Source organism: Haliaeetus albicilla, chromosome 4 (genome assembly GCF_947461875.1).
Source record: "Haliaeetus albicilla chromosome 4, bHalAlb1.1, whole genome shotgun sequence".
NCBI lineage: Eukaryota > Metazoa > Chordata > Aves > Accipitriformes > Accipitridae > Haliaeetus > Haliaeetus albicilla.
Genome location: NC_091486.1, coordinates 8244826 through 8271710, shown reverse-complemented (window position 1 = coordinate 8271710; position 26885 = coordinate 8244826). Strand labels below are relative to the sequence as shown.

Below are 26885 nucleotides of genomic sequence, written 5' to 3'. Positions count from 1 at the left end.
GGTAGCATTTTGTCACTCAATACTGCTAGTCAGGAAAAGAATTAGGTTTTTGTTACTGATTCTATCAGCAAAAAATATAATTACTTGGAAGCACATAGTAGCCTTCCCAAGAGACTCATACATTTATCGTACATGAAATTAATTTTTATAACAATTTTATATAACACTTTTTACTGAAGAATGTGCTTTAATTTATAACTATGTAACAGCCAGACATCAGACAATACTGTCATTCTTAGTTTACAGAAGAGGAAACAGATAGAGGAAAATTGAATGACCAATAGCTACCTTTGAATGACCTATAGCTGATGACCAAGGTCATCCAATGAACTGTGCAAAAGTAGCTATAGAAGTCAGCATTCTTGATTTCTCATTCTTATGCTAAACACCAGATAATCCATTAAAATGTTTATCCCATTATGTAGTCTGTTAAGAGTCATATTAGATGGTGAACTTCTCCCAATTTATTTTTTTTTGGATACACAAAACCCCCTTCAAAATAATAACTGAAAAGGTTCTATAGAAAGGCATAAACAACATCTTACCTGGTGCTTCAGCAGCGAAGTGTGAAAGAGGCTCAGCAACCCAAAGAGAAGTTAAAGAGCATTTTTAGCTCGCTGCTGTCTTCCTTTGCTGGACAGCAAGGAATTCAAACAGTAATTACATATACTTTGATTTTATTTTCGGCATGTTTTTCTGACTGCGGAGCACGTAGTACTTATTACTGAGGCAGGCTCTCCCGCAGGCAAATCCTCCAGGCAGCTCCTGCTACACGAGGCTGTTGAGTTTACACCACGTTGCCGAGGCAACTCCAACCCCCCCGAGGGCATTCTGCTTGGAGAAGTTTAATTCAAAGAGCAGTAGTGACCTGTGAAAACATACACAGTTGAACTAAACGGTAGCATTTCAAGCTCTAATCACAAGACAGTTCTCCCAGCACCCAACGCAAAGCGTGTTTCTTTCTTCTGTTTACCTCCATTTATGCTTTCAGTACCTTATCTATTTCTACATCATTTTAACTTTGCATTCAGTCTCCTCACCTACACACTCCCCGTTACTCATGAACAGTTTTTTATCTCCTTGCTGGCAGCCTTAAACAGCAGACTTCAATGATACTTTTTTTTTTTTTTGTAAGTAGCAGACTGTGCTAAGGGGGGGAGAAAGGATAAAAGAGAGGGAAGAAAAGATAAAAGAGGTATAGCCGGGCTCAGGCTGAGTTGAAAGAGTTTTGAAGGGAACTGGTTTGCTGGATGCCAGAAGGACTTGGACGCCGTCGCCCGGGACACGGTTGCACAGGCTAGAGAGGGGAGGCGCAGCCCGCTTTGTTCTAGGCTGGACCGGGAACGCCGGGCCTGGGGGACACCTCAGCTCCCGGCTGACTGAAAAGGGGAGTATTACTCTCATGTCTGCCGGTACCCGGCACAACCGGCCTCATGGTGACAAGCCGCGACACCAGTCACGCCCCGGTACCCCGGCGCACGGCGACCAGCCGGCAAGGCACTTCGTTTACCCTCTCGGGCTGACGGAGCCGGAGAGCCTCTGGGAGCAACCCACGCCTCAGCCTGGCACCGCCGTGAGGTAACCGGCCCAGCGGGAGTCTCCTCAGCAGCGCCCGTGAGGCGCTTCAGGCAGCCGCAGCGCGGGAGGACCCCGCCGGGGCGTCCCCTCCCGCGGCGGGCCTGAGGGGAAGGGCGCCCGGGGGACGGGGTGGCTCCGCTGCCGCGGAGGGCAGCCGGGCTGGGAGGGAGACCGGCCGGGACGGTCCGTGAGGAGGCGACCAGCGGCCCCGGGGAGGGACGGCTCGTACCGCCCTCCGCCGCTTTCCCGTGAGCCTCTGCGCCCGGCGGCGGAGCGCGGGGGGGTGTCCCGGCAGCAGCGCAAGATGGCGGCGGACAGCGAAGTGAGTGTTCCCCCCTCTCCTCCCCTGCGCTCTCCGCCGAGGCGGTCTCCCCGCTCACTGCTTCTCCCGCTCTCTCCCCCCGCAGCCCGAGTCGGAGGTGTTTGAGATCACGGACTTCACCACCGCCTCCGAGTGGGAGAGGTAGGTGCTGCCGCCGGTCCCGCTCCCCTCACCGCGGACCGTGGCCGGGGGCTCTGCCGTGTTTGCCCCGGCCCGCTCCTGCCGAGGGGAGCCGGGGGGCCGGGTTGGCCGGGAGCCGGTGACGACCCGGAGCCTCGTCCCCGCCGTTCCGGCGTGTGTCCGCGGCGGGGGCTCAGGCCGCAGCTGATGAGTTGGTTAAGAGGATCCAGTCAAGCTCTTTCTGAACTTAGTGAAAGGTCTGGCTTAATATCTATTTGCAAGGGATTAGAATCAGCATCTGGAAGGCTTCTGTGTTTTTTAAGTAGCTGCCTGATTATGAAAATAGTCTTCTCCTAGCTGAAGCCTCTAAAAGTTAGTAGGACAATGCGTTCTTAATGTATTGTTTTTTAAAATGCTTTTTCCAGTGACCATGTCTATGACAGAAGAAGACAGAGATTCCAAGTGCTGTGTTTTAAATCTGAAATTAGTTTATAATTTTGTGTCAAATGCTTATTTATCTGTGAACAATGCTCCTAGCAGTTGCTGCAAGTAACCATCATCTGAAATGTAAACATAGGAGGACCATTTTATTTGTATAAGGAAGCAGTTTTTCCATTTTTATTGCGATACTTGGGGTTTTTTTGTTTGTTTGTTTGTTTTATAAGGAAAAACATATTGCTGGCTTTTAGGGAGCTAAATTATAGTACAGGCTTAGTGTTCAGCAAATATTAATGCCTTTTCCCCTCCCTAATAGATTTATTTCAAAAATAGAAGAAGTGTTGAATGACTGGAAACTTATTGGGATTTCTTCAGGCAAACCTCTGGAAAAGGTCAGTTACTGCTTCTGAATTTTCTTTTAGAATTTGAATTACTACCTAGGAATACACATGTATGTTACGCGTATTGCTGTTTTCTTAGGTGTGGCAGATAATGATTTGTATTAGGGAATTTTGCTTGTAAAAGTGGCAATTTGACAAACAGTTCCTGAAGATTTATTGGTGGGCTGTCTGCCAGACAGGCTACTTCCCTGATAAAGTTGGATCTTTGTATAGGGCCGAGTGATTTTTTTATTCCCAGTTTTGAATCTGGAAATGTGGTTGAAGGTGTTCTAAATTCTTAAGGAGTTTCTTTTTGCCCTGCCTTGTGCCTTTGTCACACCTGACATACTTATGATTGAGGATTGTGTAGTACTACTTGTGACTCACTATATTTCATAGATCGGAGAGATTTTTTTCAAAGTCTAATTAGAGCCTTTGTAGCGCTTTCTGAGTCCTGTAAAATGCAGAAGAAAGTGCTGAGCTCTTTTGCGTACTAGTGCAAATAAATTCAGCTGGTCTGGATTAAGTGGCTGCTGTGTTTTCAGAGGAATTTTATGACTCTTAATTTTAGTCAGGGTACACAGTATTCAGAACAAAAACTTATGTTATCTAATTAACTAGTTTTCAACCTTAGCTGTCACTGTATTCTTACATGTCTTCTTTTCTAGACCGGACCTCTCCTCTTCATTTCTAGTGAGAACACACCCTTTACGGATCAAAGGGTTGTCCAAGTTGCTTGTTTTTTTTAGTAGCAGCATACAGTTCTGTACAGTGATGTTGATTTTTTCCTAGAAACTTTCCTATGCTGTATTTTTGTTTAAAAATTAATTATCCTTACATACAGGAGTTTTGCAAATTATAGAAACAAAATCATTTATCAGCAAAAGCATATTTGAAGTAAATGTTAAAGTAGTAGTTGTGTAGAATGGTATAGATATAGATAAAATCCCAGGTGGGAAACTTCTGTCTTTGGGCAAAGTTGAGGGTGCATATGCCTAAGACACGTAGTTGTATATGAGAGGATATATCTGCCTCTTTATTGCCATATAATTCTGAAGACTTCTCAGGGGGATGTCTGGTTCTTGAAATGAACATGGTTATTGGCAGCATGGATTTTAACATTCAGCTACCTTTATAATGAAGGGCTTTGATAATTGTTTTTTTGAAATTAAACCGTGCTTACCTATTTAAGAATAAATATTTAGCAGTAGAAAAAGATGAATAAATAGATCATGTCGGCAGTATACTTTTTAACGCTTACGAATGTTAACCTAAATTTATGTGATCAAATAGTATCTTTTTTTTTATGCAGGGTGTATACACCACAGGAGTGTGGGAAGAGAAATCAGATGAAATTTCATTTGCAGACTTCAAATTCTCAATTACCCATCATTTTCTTGTACAAGAACCCAGTGACAAAGATGGGAAAGAAGAACCGGTAGAAGGTAGCACGTAGTTCTCTTAGGACATGTATATCTGTAAGGATATGACAAAAGACAATTTCAGAATGTGGAATTCATAGTGTGTTGATTTGCTTCTGTGTGAAATTTTCTGGGATCTGATGGGTGTGATCTGACATTTCTGCTTTTAGTAGGCTTTGCATTCATCAAATTGCTAATATAAGTAAATTTTAAGTCAGCTGAATGGATGCTGATGCTCCTATGTATCAATTTTTTTCACAGATGCCCTTCCTCTGCCTATGCAGGACTTGCTGTGCATGAACAATGACTTTCCTCCTAGAGCTCACTGTCTGGTAAGATGGTACGTATACTGTCTCTCATCTTTAATACAAATAAGCATAGCAGTTGAAAAATCTTCAGTGCTGGCACAATCATGTGTATATTTTTTTTCCATCAAGAGTGAAAGCTTAAGTAAAATGATTCTTTGTACTGGACACAGGAAAGGAATGGAAAAAAAGCCCACCATAGTGGGCCTATCTTTACTTCCCCTTACCCCCCCCCAATGTTTTTTTTCTGAATTTCATAGACTAACCAAGCTTTTATATTTGTAATATTTAGATGCATTCTTAAAAAGGAAAGCTGCAGCACCTTAAGAAACAACAACAACCATATTCTTAGTGATGCACATTTTTAGCACATTATAGCATTGTTCTAGAGAGATTGTTTTTATGTATAGTTACAGTTGTTATTAATGTAAAGTAAAAAACTCAGGACTGATCAAGCTGGAAGCTCTCATGTTGTTTTGAGTACAGTGTTTGAATTCTGTTAAACTCTGGTAGTTTGTGATTTGAGAATCTGCAGCACTCCATGCCCACTCAGTTCTTGACCTCTCTGAAAGAGGTACTCGCATCAAAACAGATACCCCAGTCTGTTGGTGACAATTAGGTTATTTGGGTTACAGTATTTCTAAAAATTCTGTGTTTCAGCTGGCTTGCTAAAAAACAGAAATGGGTTCTTTTTTCTCTGTCTCTTAAGGTATGGCTTACGTGAGTTTGTGGTTATTGCTCCGGCTGCAAATAATGACGCAGTTCTTAGTGAATCCAAATGTAACCTTTTGCTGAGTTCTGTTTCCATTACATTGGGGAACACTGGCTGGTAGGTGAAAGCATAAACCTTTTTACATGTCCATGTAAAACTCTAGCATGCTGCTGTTGTGAGGAAAAAGTATTAAATTTTTAGCAAAATACATTAAGAATTTGTTGTATTTGCACCACAATACTGTTACAGAAGATTTAAAAAAAAATTTCCCATGGAAACTTAAAAAAGATTGATTCAATGTGTTGTTTGTATTCATTATTGTTTAAAAACCTTAAAAGCTTTTAAAAACTACTAGAAGTTGTTGGAATAACTGGTATACAAAATATAACTTTTGGAAGAGGATTTCTTCCCCATGTGTGGTAACAGTAACTTTCTAATCTTTCTCAAAAAGTATTTAGACTGAAAATTAGGTAACTTGGATAGGGCTATGCTTATGACATGACAATTTGTTAGGCATTCCATTTAATGGTGAAGTTAACAGTATTTTTCTTTGATTCGTATTAAGTGTTTTAAACTGTGTTCCACTAGGAGAAAATATATTCTAAAGAATATGAAATTATGTTAAAATATTTAGTTAGTCTTAAAGACTGCAAGACAACATGACATTTTAAATAATCTGAAATATTCATGTTTTATAGTCAGGTACCACTATTTGTGCAAATACATCATAAATGGCGACGAATGTATGTTGGAGAATGTCAGGGTCCAGGAGTTCGAACTGACTTCGAAATGGTTCATCTTCGCAAAGTGCCAAATCAGTATACTCATTTATCAGGATTACTGGATATCTTCAAATCCAAGATTGTAAGTGCATCTGAATGTATATAACTGATATTAAGAATAATTATTTTATTACCTCGTGCTTGTAGATTCACTTCTGTCTTGTAGAGGTTGTTTGTTTTTTTTTTTTTTTGTAAGGATGAGGCTTACACTGCTGATGCCAACAAAGTCTTTACATTGAATTTTTTTCTCTAATATTTTCAAGGGATGCCCTTTAACACCACTGCTTCCGGTTAGTATGGCTATTCGGCTTACGTATGTGCTTCAAGACTGGCAGCAGTATTTCTGGCCGCAGCAGCCACCAGGTAGGAGATTTGTGTCCTGAGAATAACTTGCTTTAAGATAAACAGTCAATGCTACAGAAAATGTTTGTGTATCTTGCCAGAAGAATTAAAACATTTTCTGCATTACTAGGGAAGGCTTCAGTTACAACTAACTACCATCCCACTCCCCATGACAGGCGAGCAAGCTGAAAGCTGTGGCTTACGGTTGTGATGGGTGTTTTGGTTAGGGCTGTGTCTAGCAAAATGCTTTCTTATTAGCGTTTAGAGATATAGTGATACTTCTAAAATGGTAGTATCTATTTGGAGAGAAAAGGGTTGACTGGCTGTGGATCTGTAAAGATTTCTGCCCTGAATTCCTTAGGGAAATGTTTGGATTCAGGTTCTAGTAGGTGCTACTACTTCACAGGAGTATTTGTCAATTATCTCCATAAAGTAACTGATGTTAATACTTCACTGGTTAAGTGTATTAACAATGGGAAAAGGACCTCACTTGAGTTAAAAGTTTGGATTTTGTTGGTTTTGTTTACATGTTGCTAAATAAACCAAGCAGTTGATTTTTTTATTTTATTTTATTTTATTTTTTAATGCAGGAAAAATTTCTGGTCAAGCCTTTTATTATAGTAGCCTTGTATGAGGGGGGAAAAAAAGGGTAAAGTAATGTGTAGTCTTGAATCTAAAGTACATACACCAGACTTGATAAGTTTATGCCATAGTGGTGCTATTTAGGAAAAACAGTGAGTTTGCTCACTTGGTACTCTCACAATGAACTCTCATATGTTTGTTTGGTAGTAACACTTTCTTCCTTGGGTATCAAGGATTTGTTTTTAACAGACTTATTTCTATATAGGTAGCATCAGAAAATAAATTACAAACTCCTCCTGGCTCAAAGGTAAACAAATCTGTAGGAAAAAGGTAGATGTTAGTTCCTTCATTAGCAATGTGGTATTTCAGGCACAAGGTAGTGGAGCAGTGAAAATGTCCAAGCTCTATTCTTGACTTGGTAGTAGTTTTATGTAACAAGGTTAAAGTATTTAGGGCACACTTAAAGAGACAGAACCTGTGGGACCTTGGTCTGGTTACCTAATTGTTTGGCTTTCCTTTGCTTTAAAAAAAAAATATAAAAAAAATACATACACTAATCAGAGGTATGTGTTGAAGAAGTCTGTGGTGAAGTTGATCCTCTGTGCTTTGTACCTAAGGAATGTTGATAGTATGTTTAAAAGAGAATCCTGCTCTTTAGGGTCAGAGAAAATCGGTGCTGTTTTAAGTGATAGTTTCTCTTTGTAGGTAAACCAAGTTTACCTAAAGAACTTGGGAAGCTAGTTCTACAGATTTTATTTTTTATTATTTCTGCAGACACAGAAGTCTGTTTTCTGTAGTCTCTCTCTCTGCCTTGCTATAGTTATTCACTAAGTCAGGATCCCTGCAACTAGCAACTAAGCACCACTCAATTCCCCCTCATCCAGTGGGATGGGGGAGAGAATCAGGGAAAAAAAAAAAGTAAAATTCGTGGGTTGAGATAAGAACAGTTTAATGGAACAGAAAGGAAGAAAATAATAATGAGAGTAACAACAACAACAATAATAATAATAATAAAAGAATTGGAATATACAAAACAAGTGACGCACAATGCAATTGCTCACCACTTGCCTACTGATGCCCAGTTAGTTCCTGAGCAGCAATCCGCCGCCCAGGCCAACTCCCCCCAGTTTATATGCTAGGCATGATGTCACATGGTATGGAATACCCCTTTGGGCAGTTTGGGTCAGCTGTCCTGGCTGTGTCCCCTCCCAACTTCTTGTGCCCCTCCAGCCTTCTTGCTGGCTGGGCATGAGAAGCTGAAAAATCCTTTACTTAGTCTAAACACTGCTTGGCAACAACTAAAAACATCAGTGTGTTATCAACATTCTTCTCATACTGAATCCGAAACATAACAGTATACCAGCTACTAGAAAGAAAATTAACTCTGTCCCAGCTGAAACTAGGACAGAGCAGTTTGAATAAATTCTACTCTTTTAGAGGATTCTGGTTAAGGGAGCTAGTGCCATAGTGTATTGCAGAAGGTGGAAATGGACAACATCATTTTTACTGCTGTAGCTACATGCAGTTGTGGTTTTCTGTTCATTGTGGAGAACTAAACCCGTACTTCATTACCCTCACTCAATTAGCTCTTCTCAAATAAACCCAAAGAATTTAAATGTCTTTTATCTTCTCTGAAGAAGAAATTATGTAATTAAGTTATCCAAATACCTTTATCTTTTCTAATACCTCACTTGTTTTCTACGTAAACAGTTTGCCAGATGCATTTAAAATTAAGGATCAGATACTGTAATAGAATAGCATTATTGTAATGGCATCACAACACATTACTACCAATTTAAATTTTTGTTCCGTGAAGGCTATTTCTGATTTATATATTTGAAGGATATAACATGGGAAGTGGCTGAGGATGCTGGGAGGCATCTTTAAGTACCTGGGATTACAAAGAATCTCCCAGATCACTGGGTTAAATCTTTAACTGTAGGAGACATCACTCTTTTCATAAAATTGTCAACCTTTTAAAAAGTAGTTGGTTTTTCACTCTATAGAGTTGCTCTTCTGGAGTATTCCTGTTCTGCTTGGAACTGATTTCCTGCCCAAGTATTTTTATGGCAAATTAGTGTCTATTTGTTCTTGTGTCAACATAGAGTCTTCAAGGCTGCCTTTATAGCTATAATCTTTGCCTGTATGAAGGGAATAACCTTCCCTCAATATGGATTACGACAATTTTATGTGGTTTTGAATGTTCTGTTGCATTTCTGCTGGAAACAATTACTTTGTATGCTAGGATTGCACTTTCATAGCTCTGTCTCCTTAGCTGCTCAGCTATTCTCTGGTCATCCTACATGCTACAGTCTTTTTACTGTGAAATTAACATGATATGCTTCTTAAAATATTCCATAAATTCTGTGTGGAAAATGTATTGATCTGTCTTCAGATATAGATGCTCTAGTTGGGGGAGAAGTTGGAGGCCTTGAGTTTGGGAAGTTACCATTTGGTGCCTGTGAAGATCCTATTAGGTAAGATAAGAGTTCAGAAAACTGTGTTTTATAACTTCCTTAATGGAGGACTTAAAGGTATGTTATTTCAAGTCTTAGCTTTGCCTGCCTATCACTTAGTATGTCCCTAACAGATATTTAATTATTCAAGTACATAAGAAACATCTGTGAAAAGTAATGGTCTAATAGCAAGTAAGACCATTTGCAAAATTATCTAATGATAATTCAGAGTTCTAGCTCCTAAATCATTCACCATAAACTTCTAGAGTACTCCATTAATCTCTGAAACTATTACGTTGAAATATACCTTAATTGGAGATAAACTTTAAAAATGGTGTGCCTTCATTCAAGGGTTGGACTCGCTCTCATCTTTTATTTTGACATTTGTAGAAGACTTAAATTGAGAGGGGCTGTAAACTGAGTTATTACAGTCTCTCTGTGTCCACTTCTGAACACCCCGTCACCACTTAGCAAATCTAGGACCCATTTTAAAGTATTAGACATCGTTTAATGCTGTAGGCAATTCATGAAAGGTGTTCTTTCGTCTGTACCTGGATGGGTAGAATACAATGCACAATCTGTCCTTTTGTAGAGATAAGTCATGGGCGAGTCCTGTATGCCACGTACTAGTAGTAAAGTTTAGCGCAATACTGGGTGACATGCTGTAGAATAGCTGATAGAATGTATGCAGCGAGAAAACTCATTGGAGAACATGCACATTTCTGGATGTAGCTGCAAAATACATGGAGGGACTTAAATATGAACTGTCACAAATACCTTTCAAGATTTTAACTATGATGGAGAGAACGCTTTCTACTAGCACCGAAAGATTTAAATCTTGTTTTGTTTCAGTGAGCTTCATTTAGCTACTACGTGGCCTCACCTAACAGAAGGTATAATTGTCGACAATGATGTTTATTCGTAAGTATTTTGTCTGAGTTGCAAATATCTAGAAGTGTACTGTATTTGTTAACTACTGCATTTTAGTGACATCTAAAATATTGCACGTGGCTTTGTGTGTGAAAGAGAACCCATTTTGAGAAATGCTAAGGTCAGTTGATAGAACATCTCATTTATGAAAACACCTTCTTTTGAAATGCATTTCTGTGTGAGAAAATATTACTGTATTGTAATCTCAAAAGAACACACAACTCTATTGTTGGGCATATTCTTGTGCTAGACTTAAGTCGTGTGTATTATGTATTTCTTGGGAAAGATTATAATGGAACGTGGAAAGCAAAAAGAATTAACTGAGTGACATTCCTCTCCCAAAACCTATGATCTGGGTTTTCTACTAAGCCTCCTAAAGAGGAAGAACAGTGTATACTGATACTTAAGAAAGAAGAAAAAAAAAAAAGTGGTTTATTGTTTTAATTAATGCAGAAATGCATTTTCAACGTTAATACACTTTAAAAGAAGACAATTCAGTTGTGTTGTAACTGAATTGTTCTCGTGTTTTTCTTATTCATGTTATGTATGTAGATGAGAACAGGGACTCTTGCTTGCATTTTAAAGTGTTTGTCATGTTCTCCTGTGGAATGTGGTGTATATTATGGCTTCCATGGCCTAACTGGCTATGACATTCCATTATTGAGAATTTGATACTCATTTCTTGCATACTTATGGTGATAGCATGATGCTTGTTTTTTGGGGTTTTTTTTGGTTGGTTGGTTTTTTTTGTGTGTTTTTGTTTTTTTTTTTTTTTTTAAGTGACCTGGATCCTATTCAAGCACCCCAGTGGTCCGTGAGAGTCAGAAAAGCAGATAACCCTCAGTGTTTATTGGGTAAGACATCAGAATTCCTATCTTCTCTTATGGCTTTTAAGCTATTAAGTTGCAAAGTTAGGATTGAATTGTTGGTCACCTGATGACTTCTGTTTCCTCGCTCCCCTTACTTTTTTGAGTGGACAGTATCTTGGGTTTCTTTTTCAACAACACAAGCTTTGCAAAAACATAAGTTTCTCTCGTAGGTTATTCTGCATTTGTGTACCGTGAACGTCATTGCTGTTCTTCACCAGGTTCCAGAGAATAAGCATTTGCTGTGTGTGTTCTGTGAAAACTTAGGTTTCCTAGAATCTTTGAATTTTATGAAGTGCTTTCTGCATATACTCATTTCCTTAGTTGAATCAATCTCTCTGACAGGCAGGATTGGTATGCTTGGAGAGCTGTACTATTGTCTGTACTCACCTTTTAGCTTGTAGGGAAAAGGGCTTCAAAACTAAAAAAAAAAAAAATTAACGTGCTGCAGAAGTTTCATCTTGCTTTGGGTGAAGAAGTGAATTAAACTGCATGCAGAACTGTGCTCTGGAGACATAGCTGATAGCTGTCTAGATGTGCACTTTCCTAAGCTTTAGTTGTGTGGTTTAAATATTTGTGCTTCAGAACAAATTATCATGTTCTTTTAGATGAAATATAAAATTTACCATCCCTTAGGAATCACTTTGAGGGTTAGTTTACTGTTCAGTGAGATTTCAATTGAGTAGTTGTTCAGAAACTTTGTTTCTCTTATAGGTGACTTTCTTACTGAATTCTTCAAGCTTTGCCGTAGGAAGGAGTCAACCGATGAGATACTTGGAAGGTCTGCATTTGAAGAGGAAGGAAAAGGTAAAACTAAAATCTTGATGATTTGTGTTATTTGATTTTAATTGTTAGGCATTTTCTGTAATACTCCTAGAAATTTTCTGGTCAGTGCTACGTGGTATGATTTCTCATGAATTCTAGGCAAGCTTAGCTCCCAAAGGCTCGGAGGACAATTGCGTCTGTTATAGTTGTTGGGTTGTTTTTTTTTTTTCTTTCACTGGAAAACAAGAGTTTAAAATTCGAATAGTGAGTACAAGAGCTGGTTTTGAGCAAACATCAAACATATTTGTGTGCATCTTTTTATCTATTTTTGTATTTTTCCCACTTTTTTTTTCCTGCTTTTTGAAGTACTATGTGATGCATGTTTTTAACAGCGAGTTTAAAGAGTGTTTAATCTGTTTGAAAGGCTTTGCTGTCATCTTCCAGAAAAAAAACCCAAACCCCGAAACCACCAAATAAAAATAACAAACCAAAATTACCTGACCAACAGGTCAGACTTCATCCCAACAGTAGAGATACTGACATTTTTGATGTCCCTGTCCCTTTCTTTTGCTTTTCTTGCTGTATAAGGTGAACATTCCTTTCTTTCCTGCCTCTTGTCACCTTTTCTTCCTTCCAAGTGTGGCCCGTATCAATGTATTTTCTTTGGTTATACTTGGTCTTAGTTTTGAAAGAGCTCGCTGGTTAGCTTAAAAAGGTGTTGGACTGAGTAGGGTATGTATTACTCTTAGTGCTTGACATACAGTCTCGTTAGCCCTCCTTATCTCTAATTTTCTTGAAATGGTTTTTCAGGCTGCTGGTAATTACTCACTTAAATTTGTCTGCCCTCTTTTTAACAATGTTAATTCATTTAATTGTAAGAGAGGTTCTAAAGTTTACCAGCAACAACTCTGGAAAAAATCTTTTGATTTGAGGAGTTTACCTGAGTGAGGACTCTAAAACAGAATTGTGCTTACACCATGTAAGGTCATGTGTATAGTGATTAATACCGGATTTATTTAAGGCTTATCTAAAGCTCTAGCATATGCTTGAACAGTCTTTGTTACATCTAAAATGTATTTGCTGGTTTCATGTATAAACAAAGTTTAAATACTAGCTTGTCAGCAGGGGTTTTGCTGATACTCTGCCTGTAATTGTCTGCAAGTATGCAGTATTACTACAGTAGGTGGCAGGCACTGTCTACAGCCAACCCAGTCTAGACTTCATTCAGTAAAATAAATTAATGGCAGTCTTTGACTCCTTTGTGACCTGGTGCTGCTGCTTTATCTTTGAGGCTAAGAACAGTGAATATAATGTGTGGAACCTGACAGCACAGGGGTGTAGCTTTGGTTAACGGTGTTAAAAGTCAATACAAGATGCACTTGACTGAATATGACAGGTGAACTTTTTTTTAAGAGACAGTCTTGTGGGCTTTTTGGTTTTGTTTTAATTATTTTTATTTTATTTTTATAGAGGTTGCTGATATTACCCATGCTTTGTCGAAGCTCACAGAGCCAGCACCAGTCCCAATCCATAAATTATCAGTCACGAATATGGTTCACAGTGCAAAGAAAAAAATTCGCAAACACAGAGGTGTAGATGAATCGCCTTTAAACAATGAAGTTCTGAACACTATTCTTCTGGTGAGCTGTCTATGCATGTTAAGTGCTTATAAAACATGTATTTCATGCTTCCACTGATGCATTGGGTTTATTGTTTATGGCAGAATTATAAATAAAGGTCTCTGATGTCAGTTCTTTTATTTGAGTTGCATTTATCAGCTTTTTGAGACAGCCCCAGTTGTTACAAGTCTCTACAATATAAGTAAACTGAAAATGAACTCTGAACTCTGCTAACAGTTTTAATTCTGGGGATTGTTGGTATGTAACCCGCAGTAGCTTTAGGGAGAAAGTGGGAAGAGCAGGAAAAACCATACTGATGCAAGTTTGGATTTTTTTTTTTTTTCTTCCCTTTCTTGAAGTTCTTATTTCCTGATGCTGCTGACAAACTTGCAGATGGATTTGAAAGCAGAACGAGCACTTCAGCAGGAAACAATCCTCCTCCAGAGAATGAAGATTATGTAAGTTTTACTGATTGACACTCATGAGAGAGAAAGCAATTTTGAGTGCGTATTCATACAGACTTTACTGTGGCTGCCCTATGTCTTGTAATAGATCATTTTTGTAAAGATGAAGTTACTTTTGTGGAATCTCCAGGTAGAAATAGTGGGGGTTTTTTGTTTTGTTTTGGGTTGGTGTGTTTTTTGTTGTTGCTGTTGTTTTTCCTTCTAATTTTTTTTCTTTCTTTCAGATACTTTAATTTTTTGTAGGTTATACTTAAAAATGTTATTTAGCCACTTGTATTGTCAAACAGGAAGGAGATCATATGGTTTTGAAAAAAATGCCATTGTTCCTATATGTCCTGCTTTCTTTTATTTCTTATGTAGACTCTCTTCAGTCAGTTTAAATCTGCTCCTTCTGATAGTCTGACATACAAACTAGCTTTATGTCTTTGTATGATAAACTTCTACCATGGAGGAGTAAAAGGAGTGGCACATCTTTGGCAAGAATTTGTGTTAGAAATGCGCTACAGATGGGAGAACAATTACCTTATTCCAGGGTAAGATTTTGTTTGTTTGTTTTTGTTGCTTTGTCATAGAAAATATTCTTTGTTTCAGGAACAGAGTGAGTTCACTATGACTTTGAAACATACTGGTTGTTTCTTTAAATTGGAAATATTATCCTCTATTTTTATGACCCTACTTCCTTAAATCAAGAAAGGATAGGGAGTAGGGAAAAGCATCTGTGCCCCCCTTTGAAAACAAGATGCCTGGAGGAAGCTCAAGTTAAATAGCACTCCACTGTGTGAGTCAGGGTGGGGGGTGAAAAAAAGCTTATGCAATTACTTTGCTTGCAGTTTATTGTTAGGTAAAAATGAAGGAGCTGATATAGGGAGAAACATGTTTGCTTTGTGGTGTAGTTTTGCCAGTTTTCTAAGGGAGCTATTCCAAGTTCCTGCTGGTATAATAGCCTTTTCAGGTAGTTAATGCTGTCTCAAGTGTTCCAACCCTTCCAGGTTATGTCTGCTGCAGCAGAGCTTGTTGCAGACCAAACCAAGGGCTCTGTCAAGATGAGACATCAGTGTAGAGTAAAAATATATCTTTTTTTTTTTTTTTTTTTTTTTTTCAAGTGGGATGGACTGGCCGTTTATTGACTAGTTTTTTACTTTCAAATGGCTACACTAACAAACAAAAGGGAGCTTGGAATATATAGAGGTTACTGTACTGTATCATTGCAGTTTTAAAAGTAAAGTCAAAGGTGCTTAAGTTTTGTTTGAAAACAGCTACCCTTTTAACATCTAAATGGAAAACTGACCAGGAAATACAGGGTGTGTCTGTTTTGTACTAGTGTGAATGATCTCTGAGCTTCAGAAATTACCTTTAGGAAATAAATGTAGTTTGACTTCTGGGGCTTGCTCTGTCACTAGCTTGTCTAACAAGACCATAGATGAGCTGCATAGTTGAAATGGTGGGGGTGGGTTCAATGTGGATATTTGCCCCTCTTTTGGATTTCGTATGATTTAAGACCACATGTGTGTGAAAGATTCAACTTTATAATTGATAATGGTTACACTTCTACCTTTTGTTAGATTAGCTAATGGCCCTCCAGATCTGAGATGCTGTTTACTGCATCAGAAACTTCAGGTAAATATCCCAAATTTAAGAATGATTTTTCTCCTAAGGAAACTGTCAGAATTAAAGCAATTAATTAGCTAAATATATTGTTTTTGTAGATTTAGTTATGCTTGTATTATTGGGTCTGGACTTCATTTCTCGGGAAAATCTTTGTTATAGCAACAAGTGCAATGGAATTATAATCTTTTAGAATTATAAGAGATTTTTGGTGACTCTCCAAGTTTTTCTGTGACATTGTTTCCCTAAGAAGTAGTTGCTAAACATACTTTTTTTCCCCTTTGACTTGTTAGATGTTAAATTGTTGCATAGAAAGAAAGAAAGCAAGAGATGAGGGGAAAAGGGGGAGCATGCCTGATCGTTCACCTGGTGGTACTTCTGGTGATACTGGCAAAGGAGCAGACCACTCTGGAGATAACCCTGATAAGGAAAAAGAAGTTGGCAAGTCTTGGGAATCGTGGAGTGACAGTGAAGAGGAATTTTTTGAATGTCTAAGTGACACAGAAGATCTTAAAGGAAATGGGCAGGAAAATGGAAAGAAAGGAGGAGCAAAAGAAGGCAACAAAGAGTCTGTAAACTTAAAACCAGAAGGTCGTCTGCATCCACATGGAAAGCTGACACTGCTGCATCCAGGAGAGCCTCTCTACATTCCAATAACACAGGTTGGGTAGCAGGAGCTGAGCCAGATGCAGTACAACTCTCATGCAATATGGCTTATGCCTAGGACGGTGAAATTGGGTACAATTTGCAGGTTATAGCCTTATCTGTAGTTAAAATTGGTAAGTGTTTTTGGCCTAAGACCTTGTTTTCCATTTTTAAAACTTGATGAGGCTGTTAAACTGAAATCTCACATGCTCTTTGTTTTATTTGAGAATGGGTGTCCTTACCAAATTTCACTCAAAACAAATTTTTTTTAAACAAGAATTAAGCTTTCTTGCCTACCTTAAATTTGGGGTTCTTCTTATTTCCAGCTCTTGAGGCATCTTCCATCCCCTCCTTACTTTCTTTCCTGTAAAGTGGAAACTGCCGTGGTCCTTCCACTGTGAAGATTTCTAGCTGACTGACCAGAGTACTGGATCAGTTTTGCTGCTGCTTTTTTTTCTTTTTTTTAAATATTTCACAACTCATATCCAAAAGGCCATAGTCATCAGGTTTTGGTACCATTATCTAAAGCAGGTTTATCATCAAACTACTAGAAATGTTACCTGACACAGACATTCTTGCAGAGTGACTAGGGATGAAATAGGAAGCAGTGGTGTCAAAGGAAGTAGTTTGAAATCAGCTGTGCGTGAAGAATACAGTGTTTTTCATTCACTTGAGAGAAATTATTTTTAATGAATGTTGCTTTGCATGGGTAAAAGGTATGAGCAGAGAGTAGTCAGGCAAAATGTTGTCAATTAATTATGTGCTGATAGTATCAATGGCAGTTCTACATTGCTTGAGGTGGATTTTCATCTATCTCAACAAAATATTATCAAACACTTCCTGGACTTTATCTGGATTTTGGCATTTTAATATGTCCTTATATTGTTACTTCATTCTCAGGTTGTTTTCCTTTTAGTTTCTTTTTGTTAGTGTCTTCTTCAGACGTGCAGCTTTAGGCTAAGCGGTTTAAGCAATAGAAAGTTATGATTATTTCCTCTGAGTACAAATACAGCAGAATGAACTTTTGGTGACAGGGAGCTTTCCACTTCTCCTTCTTAATAAGGGCTAAGTCTAGGGGAGCTGATTTGGAAACTTGTCTTTTTCCATGTTGCAGGAACCAGCACCCATGACTGAAGATTTGCTGGAGGAACAGTCTGAGGTACTGGCAAAACTAGGGACATCAGCAGAAGGCGCTCATCTTCGGGCACGCATGCAGAGTGCCTGCTTGCTCTCAGATATGGAGTCTTTTAAGGTAGTACTACTCGAGAAATTCTGTGAGATTGCTTTCTTCTTAATTAAACTATCCCTCTTGCTCGTGTTGAACAATTTTGAAGGTTTTAAAGGTGTTTTTCCTTCGCAAAACAGTTTCAAAATAGTTTAAAGTTGAAAATAAAAACCTATTGATAAAACTCTTAGAACATTTCAAAATTTATGACTATCCAGTCTATTGTGCTGTAACGTTCTGCACAATGTCTTTGGGAGGGGAAAAAACTCCCAAAACATACAGTTGATAAATTTGGAATTAAAGCATGGGCAGGCCCATAAAAAATGATGTCAGAAAAAAACTAAGCATCAAAGCCCTGAATCAAAACTACATGTCTCTGCCTCCCACCACCTTGTAGCTTTCATTTAGTGTCTCTCTTACCTGTACTTTCCACTGTGTCTAGCTTTGTAAAATGCACCTTTAATCAGACTCCAAATGGATAAAATGTAAAGGAGGTGTAAAGAAAAAAAAACCAACCCACAATCTACTAACATGTTTACAATTCTGTGTACGGACTTTGGAGAGGTAGACATAATTTTTATGTGTAGTTGAAGATGTTTTGTTCTTTAGTGCAAAGGATAAATTATCACTATTTAGAAGTTTTATACAGCCGTTAATCAAATTGGGACTGGACTAGCTGGGGTTTTGGGTAATTTGTTCTACTTCTTTTCTGAGCTCTGCAGAGGGAGCTAAGACCACATACACTGCTGTCATCAAAGGATCTCAAAACTAACAAGACTGGAGATTCTGTCATGATATAGCCATACATTTTAATTTTTTTTAAATTATTGCAATGTTACTTTGTAGTAAAAGGGTACAGATGTACTGTAGAGTAAGTATTTATAACTTATCAATATCAGTTTATTAGCAGAGACTCATGTCATATTAGATAGATGTAGTGATGCAAGTGATCTAACACCTCAGAGTAAGAATATAGAACCATAATTTGAATTGCAAGTGCCCTCCTGATAGGTACATAGAATAGAAAACTGGGTTTCCTTTTATGTTCTAGACCTATGGATGTACTTATTTGTGTTGAGATTGCATCTATGAAAAATGAAGTTGTTTTTGTTTGGGGGAGTTTTTCAGGTTTTTTAAGTTCCTTTTTAAAGGAAGAAGAAAAGGTGAATTTTATTACTGGAGTGTTAAAAGATGGAAAGTCAGTGCTGAAAGCATATTTGTGCAGCCCAGTGATTCTTTTAGGCTTGGGCTGTTTTTCATCTAAGCTTTTAAAGGTATAAGCTTATACATAAACTAGTGAAAATTCATATTTATTGCTTGTATCAGGTACCAGATAGGAGCTTGACTTAACAGCATGATTTTGAGCTTGCCTGAAATAACTGATGAATGTACTGTTTTGGGGCCATAAGAAGAGAATTTCTTTGTTTTTGTTGATGGTGTGGGTTTTACCCCTTGCCATTGTCTTGGCTTATGCTTGATTCCCTCACCCTCCCAGGTCTCTTTCCTAGTGTACAGTCTGATGATGTGAACAGAATTCCCTGAGTTTTAGCTCCTAGCCTGTGCTCTACCCACTAAACCGTATTGCCTTCCCACTCAGGTTAATGTGTTTTTATAGGATTTTTCGGGCACAAATTTTATCTCCTTTTCATTCCAGGCAGCTAATCCTGGCTGTTGTCTGGAGGATTTTGTGAGGTGGTACTCCCCTCGGGATTACATTGAAGAGGAAGTGGTTGATGAAAAGGGGAATATAGTAATTAAGGGCGAGCTGAGTGCCCGAATGAAGATTCCGAGCAACATGTGGGTAGAGGCCTGGGAGACAGCAAAACCAGTCCCAGCCCGAAGGCAGAAGAGACTCTTTGATGACACTAGAGAAGCAGAGAAGGTAAAAAGCTCCGTGGCTAGTGATAGTCTGATCTGTAATGCTTATAGCAGTCCTTTCTTCTTTCTTCTGCAAGATTTAAAATGCGTTGTTGCACTATATTCTTGGAGTTATTAAACTGTTTTGTACATGGCTTAGGGTTAATCAGAAATTCCTGCTGCCGTACAACAGTGTGTTTGAAGTATCTAAAATAATTATTGTGTGGAATGTAACTTCACAAGCTATATTACTTAGGTACTTCTTTGAATTGCTAGTAAATAAAACATTTTTATCTGTGTGTGTGTGTTAGGAAACTAAAGTGTTCCTAAAAGATAATTATTTTTAGTTTCATTCTAACCGGTTGGGACTTTAAGCAATCACTGAGGATTCGTGTAAAACTACCTATTGAGTCCTGTCTTACAGTGGTGCTCCCTGCTTGTGAATTCTTCAGTGTAGGTCCTCATCTTTTGTAGTTAGCCTTATCTTTGGGAAGTAGGTTTGATCACTAATAAATTAAATTTTCTAATGTTATAGGTGCTTCATTACCTTGCAGTTCAGAAACCAGCTGACCTTGCAAGGCATCTGTTGCCTTGCATCATCCATGCAGCTGTACTCAAGGTAAAGGAAGAAGGTAAATAATGTTTAATAAATTATTAAGATATTTTAGGGTGAACACTAATGCAATAATTACAACTTCTTTGTTTCTTTTCCTCCTAATAGAAGCACTAGAAGATATCTCTTCAGTTAAGAAGATTATTAAGCAGATAATATCCCATTCCAGTAAAGTTCTACGATTCCCCAGTCCAGAGGACAAGAAGTTGGAAGTAAGGCTTTTGTAGTGGCTGGGTCTGAAAACCTAATAGACTTTTACACTGTTCATGGGAGTGCTAAAAGAACGTCTTTTTGACTTTCACTTTTATTAAACTCCTGCAGGAAATCATTGCTCAGATTATGAGTGTGGAAGCTATCATTGCCAGGGCCAGGTCTCTGAAAGCAAAATTTGGGGTAGAGAAATGTGAAAATGAGGAGGAGAAAGAAGATCTACAAAGGTGACGTGATATTTTTTTTTTTTCTTCCCTTTCCCTCCCTGCCCCTGGTGTTGTTTTGTTTTTCCTCTGATGCCCTTTTTTTTGTAGTTTCAAAATTTAGGACAGATGGAAGTGGTGATAACACAGAAATAGTAAGGAATTGTATTTAGTAGCTATAAACATTAGGTATCCCTGTCCCTAGGCTACCTAGAGATGTTGTATGTGAGTACCCTAAATGCTCGTCTAAGTAACCATCTCTTTGAAAACATGTGATACAGATTATTTTAATGGAATTTGTGGGGATTTAATTTATTTTTTCGTAATTTATTTTTTCGTGTATGTAAAAGGTATATTTGATGAACTTTGTTACAATAGAGGTAAAATTAAAAGGACTAGGAATTTAGTACTTTCTATAACTAATATGGAATGGAATACCCCTCCCAAAGTTACATTTTCTTATTCTAGTCTCCTTACTAATTTGCAGCATATTACTGAGGAACCGTATGAATGAAAAGGGACAAGCCATGTTTCATTGCTTCACTGCCTGCTGTCAGATTATTTACCTATTGCTTAAGATGACTAATAAGTAACATTAAAAAAAATTAAGAAGTTAACTTCTTCCTGCTGTGCTGATAGGGAGAGATGGTATTTTTGTAGTACATGTTGGGAATTCAGAGGAGTGATGTCTGACCAAAGCAATATTTTTGTGCTCAAAAAAATTGTCATGTTGTTACTACTTCTGAGTGGCTGACACCGTGAAGGCTTTTCATGTCAAATTTATACATCTGCATTAGGAGCCTGGGTTTCATTTATAGTTAATTGAGAGAAGTAGTTCTTCCAGAAGCTGAATTGCAGCCTAGGTGTTAATTGGCCCTGCTGCTGGAGTTGCAACACAAACAGCTATGTAATTCTGCCTTTCCTGACCTTACGTGGGAGGCTGCTGTGCTCAGCTTAGTTTTGAGCTACGCTATCTGTGAAAGAACAGCTGCTTGTATTGGCATGAAAGAAAGAGCAACAAGGTAGGAGGGAACAACTGAAGGCTAAGGGGGTTTTCGTCTTTAGGGTAGAGGGAAAGGAGTAAAGGGATGAAAAGGTGATGATTGCATTTGAGTGGGATGCTGAGAAATGTCAGGGTCCTTTAAACTTTTAGAATGGAGAACTCTTGAGAGTCTGCCAGTTCTCGCTCTGTGCAAGTGATGCTAGGTGGAGACCTCCTCACTGGAAACAGCTCTGGTTTTAGATTAGCAAACTGGATACAGCTGAGAATTAAACATTCCTTTTCCTTTTCAATAATTTGTACCACCAGATTCGTAAACTGTCTCCTGGAGCAGCCGGAAGTGTCAGTTATTGGTGCGGGAAGAGGACCTGCTGGTAGCATTATTCACAAGCTGTTTGTGAATGCTCAGAGGGTAAGAGAGAGCTCTTGATTGCTTTGCAGCCACTTCTAATTTATGGAGTATAAAGCAACAACTTATCATATGATGCCAGTTTATTTTGTCTGCATATATGCATGTATTGTCATAAATGTGCTTGAGGGGTTTTTTTGTGATGTTCAACATGATTTTGGCAATAACAACCTTGCAAGATGAGAGAAGAGTAAGTGACCTGGGATGCGAAACAATTAAAACCATCTGGGTAGATAGAGGTGTCACTGCTGTTTGATTTACTTCAAATGGTAACATTGGTAATGCTATTTATGGCACAAATTTCTGCTTTATTGAAGTTACACAATATATGCAACATCACAGCAAGAACATTAAAGTGTGTTGATTATTTCACATAGGAATGTAGAGAAACGTCATAATATTTAATATTTTTAGAAGTAACTTTTTAGACTGAGGCTATACTTGGAATACTTGAGATTTCTTCTGTGGAAACTAGCATGCTTAGGAAGAATTTCAGTTCTTTTTCCAGTACAACTCTACATTCAGTTTACTTATTGCCAGTGTTGCATCTGTTTTCTGGAAACCCTTCCCCAGCCTATATTGGTATAAATGCTCCCTTTTTCTCTTAAGCGGTCTTTGTAGTAATTAGCCTTAAAGTATTGATTTCCAAACTTCTTGGACTGCAGTCGGCCTTCAGTTTCTGCTAGAATTACACCTGTTTGTAGCATCAAATTATCTAACTAAAATTTAACTGCAGTGGTAATAACAAGGCAGCATAGTATTGCAGACATCTTAAAGCCTAAAATCCCATTTGGAAATCATTGCTGTAAAAATGTTGTGATTGGGTATTAAAGACTTTTAAGGTATGGATGCTTTTATAATAATCTGTATTTTGCAACTCAGCATAAAAAGGACCATTCTGAAAACAGACCACGGTTATTCTGAGAAATGAAAATCAGAACATTTATTTTATCCTTCTAGTCTCTAGGGAAAATCTGGTTGCAAATCTCAATATGTCAACCAGCCTTTCTTACGGACTTCCCTGTAAAGCATAAGATTGTGCCCTGTAAGCGTATGCACTTGCCTTTTTGAGGCATTATGTTTTTAAAGCCGAGTAAGCATTTCTAGTGTTAATGTTCGATAAAGATGTATGGGTATTTCTAGTTTGTTTGGTTTTTTTTCTGTTGAAACATCAGTAACTAAAGCTAGGTAACAGATACTTCCCACTAGTAGCGGGTCACTGTTAATTAAGACTTCTTAGTGGGACAGGAGCTAACTTGCTACAAAAAACCCCTCATGTTTAATCTACCGTGAGTTATTTCAGTAGAGAGCTGTTTGGTAAATAGAAGTTGAATGACTTCCTTGTTCATTGCCTTTCAAACCTGGACTCCTCTCCGAGTTGTGTAAAATGCGTTGTTATATTCTCAAGTTTTCTCAGGAAAATTGTGATAGCAAATGCATGTTCTTGGAAGTAGAGTGCATGATGTCTCTAAACCTACAATCTCCTTCTAACCTCTTGTAAGTCACCTCTGACTTGCCTTTGTTTCTATCTTTCATCACTGGTTCTTTTCTCATCCCTTTCCAAGCTGACTGAATCTTCTGATGAGGTAACCAACTTTGTCCCTCGTTTCCTGCTCATCTTCCCTAGCTGCATAGAGTTGAACCTTTTGGTAGATATAGTACAGCAGCCTGGTTTAGTTTGTACTGTGTTCAGATATTAAGCATAAAAACAATTTTGTGTTTCCAGAATGGTTTTTCCTCATTCACAGACTTTATTTTTAGAGCCTAACAGGTAGTGAAGAGAGAGAAAAATCTTTTAAAAAAAAAAAAAAACCAAAAACCCAAACAAACAAATAAAACCCCCACAAAAACCCAAACCAACCAAAAAACATTTCTTCAAGTGTATATTAACATTTTCTGATGCTGAAATGTGTGGCCTTGCCTTTATATTCTTCTCTGTTGTTGTCACTGTGTGTTTATTGAACAGCCAGATGTTTTGGGCGGTTAGGTAGCCATGGACAGTACCTGAATGTTACAATCCTAGATACCAGTATTTACTGAAACTACTCTGCTGAACTTTTTGGACAGAGATAGAGGTTTGGGGAAGAACTGGGGTAACTGCGTGAAGAAGTGGAACACAGGGAACATCCTCTATTGGTTTCCTAGAACTGTTCTTATGGGAACAAGTGCCACTTGTCCCTGGTGACTTCTCCTGTGGCACAGGCTGCAGATTCGAGCGGTGCTGGGTCCCCGCTCCTGGGGAGCGTGGCAGGAGAGGGGTGGGAGCAGAGGTGCAGTGGGGCAGCTGAGAGGGGCCACGAGGGTTGTCCGGTGAGTTCTGCCTTGCCTCAGTGACATTGATAAGCTTGAGTTGTGCACAATTAAAATAGGACCCTCTATGGTATTGGGGGATGTGTGTGTGTGTATATACATGTAATTAGGCAATGTTTATTGGGCTGATTGGAGCATGCCAGCTGTACTGCCAGTATTCAGACTTCAGTGTTGCTGCTGACTAGCTCTGAGGCAATGAGCATTGATGGAGATTGCACAGCGTCTCGCTTGCTCTGCGGTGTCATTTCGGTGAGCCTCTCTCTGGCCCTGAAAAGCAGATATCAAAGTAGTATTTTGAGTTTGAAAAGGCAGGTGACTTTTTCCTCAAGACCCCAGTAGTGGTGCTGGTTGTTTTTAAAAGGAGGCTGGCTTGGCCTTGTGTAGGCACAGAGAGCTGAGGAGGAGCCCTGCTTGAGAAGGGGGCGTTTCGTCTGGTCAAAACCTTCGCTTCACTGTCAGAAAATCAGGAGCTTGGGCTGAGCTTCACCATCACACATAAAGGTTCTTCCATTTGATTGTGTGCAGTTTATTTCCTGACATCCCATTAGCGTCTTGCTCTGTGTACACATAAAGCCTTTTGATGTGTTTACATTTCTAATCTTCCTCGTAAGTATTTTCTGAATCCTCATGTTAAGAAACAGCTTATAATTATACCTCTGCTCTTATTTAAGGTTTCTGCAGTGCCTCCACTTGATGAAGAATTGAGATCGGTTTCATCAGAGGAGCGAAGACTCAACACGGGGACTGTTTCGGATTTCCCACCGCCCACTGGTCGTGAGGTAATTCTGCGTACAACTGTCCCCCGCCCAGCAACTTACTCCAAACCGCTGCCCCAGCGCATGTACAGCGTGCTGACGAAGGAAGATTTTCGGCTTGCAGGTGCCTTTTCAGCAGATACAACGTTCTTCTGATGTAACCAGCTGTGTTACCTTGTGTGTCTTCACAAGTAACATGCTGTTCATTTTCCTTTGGGGCAGTTAAAGTTAGGGATTGACTGGCTTGTGGTGAGGAGACAATACGGTCATCGTTAGTGATGGAGGGTCATGTTCCCAAGCACAGAGCTGAACTGGCAGCTGAGAAGGATGCCTGTAGCAACTCTTAACTTGGAGGTTTGGAACAGCTTCACAAGTAGGTTTAATCAGATCTTTGGGGAAGAAAGTTTAGCAATCTCCTCTCTGTCCAAAGGGAGTGTTTTGTTTTGTTTTGTTTTTTTTGCATTAGCTTGTTTAATAATGGACATAAATTGGCTGTATGGAAATATTTCATGTTGAAATTCATGCAGAGTGTGCTGCTTTACAGTTCTTAATCAGACTTTATCAAGTGACATTAGTCAAATTAATGTGCAAACATTAAGTAATTTGTCCCGCTAATCATAAATATTGAGCCCAGTATTTTTTGGTTAATCACTAAGTTGCAAATACTTTTAAAATACCCTTATTCTTATTTAAGGTATACAGTACATTCTAGTTCATGCTAAACTCTCCTAGCATTGCATCGGTTGTCCAAAAAGATCTTGTCTCCCAAACGGAAAGAAATAGATTTGGGGGTCTAACTGGACAGTAAGCCTGATTGATAGCCTGAAGTGGATCACTGACAGTTTTGGGTACTTGATATCCTTTCCCTGCACCCAAGGGCCAAAGCTGTATGTGAATGACACGTACAGAGGTGTTCCACTGTCGGCAGCTTGCTGGCATTTGCAGAGACCCTTTGAATGCATACTGTGTCTTTGGGCTGATACGATGGAACAGTTCTACTCCCTGCTGTAAATTAAGCCCACTGGCTGTCACGCAGACACTACGAGGTGTATGTGCCAATGTTGCTTTACGGTGATCTTTGTGTGTTTTAATGAGAATCGGCAGAAGATCAGCATTACTTTACACAATGAAATGTAAAAACAGCTACAATATTGTTGACATTACTCAATAAATCTGAACTTATTATTGACTTTTTTGGGTACCAGCAGTGGTTTTGTCAAAACACTTCTATAATTTGTGCTAGGAAGAGCGTTGTTTATGACTCTGACTACATTAAGTATAGAAAGTTAAGTTCTGCCTCAAATAGTAGGGTCCTACGTGTTACCCTAAAACTTCTCTGAGGGGCTAGAGTGCTCCCCTCAGATAAAACTGTGGCAATGGGAAATTAATTTTTCAGGATCAAGAAGAATTAATTTGCTTCAGAGAAAATCTTATCACAGAATTTGGTCTCCAGGCTGTTTGTGTTTTACCTGGGGCACATTCCTCTGATAAAAGGGATGAGAAAGACAAGGATCAATTTAGCTGATTGTTGTTTAACTGTCTAGCTGCTTTAAAAGAAATTGCACTAGGCTAATCCCTGAATAAGTAGTCTTTAACTTAAGCTTCTTCCCCCCTGATACTCTTGGTTTCCTCTTTTCCTGCCATGCTGTCTTCATGAAATTTTACATTAAAGTGTGGCCTCTTGTAAAGGCTGTATAAACTTGAAAATCCCTCACTTCTTTCTTACTTACTTACTTATTTCGTTATCAGGCTCTTACTTGGTCTTTTAAACTGCTGAAGAGATGATTCCCTTAATCATACTCAGAGAACACAAACATCATGTAACACTTCTTTCAGGCAGTTAGTTACCTAAACGTGTCTTTGCTGGAAAAGTCCAGTTAGTTTCACTCTATAGGAAATGATGCGCTCATGACACTACCTTGTCTTAAATCTTTAACTGAGCAAAAGAATGTTTAAGGTCTTAAAGAATTT

At 38.7% G+C, this 26885-nt stretch overlaps 1 protein-coding gene across 3 annotated transcripts; it reads left to right on the top strand.

Moving 5' to 3' along the window:
- Positions 1 to 1826: 1826 nt before the first annotated feature.
- RAB3GAP1 (RAB3 GTPase activating protein catalytic subunit 1) lies at positions 1827 to 26103 on the top strand. Of its 3 annotated transcripts, XM_069780817.1 has the most exons (25): positions 1827 to 1900; positions 1986 to 2041; positions 2775 to 2850; positions 4151 to 4283; positions 4521 to 4599; positions 5274 to 5393; positions 5975 to 6140; positions 6322 to 6421; positions 9378 to 9459; positions 10291 to 10359; positions 11149 to 11222; positions 11949 to 12041; positions 13470 to 13639; positions 13978 to 14076; positions 14443 to 14615; positions 15645 to 15699; positions 15981 to 16349; positions 17447 to 17584; positions 19212 to 19439; positions 19950 to 20046; positions 20136 to 20239; positions 20349 to 20464; positions 21750 to 21852; positions 23415 to 23435; positions 24831 to 26103. In XM_069780817.1, the coding sequence occupies exons 1-25, from the start codon at positions 1883 to 1885 to the stop codon at positions 25068 to 25070; spliced, it is 2979 nt and encodes a 992-aa protein (XP_069636918.1). In that variant the 5' UTR covers positions 1827 to 1882; the 3' UTR covers positions 25071 to 26103. The 3 variants fall into 3 exon arrangements, 2 of the variants coding, with proteins under 2 accessions (XP_069636918.1, XP_069636920.1); XM_069780819.1 differs by lacking the exon at positions 23415 to 23435; XR_011324278.1 differs by lacking the exons at positions 21750 to 21852; positions 23415 to 23435; positions 24831 to 26103 and having other exon boundaries at positions 19950 to 20033; positions 20349 to 20462.
- The last annotated feature ends 782 nt before the right edge of the window (positions 26104 to 26885 follow it).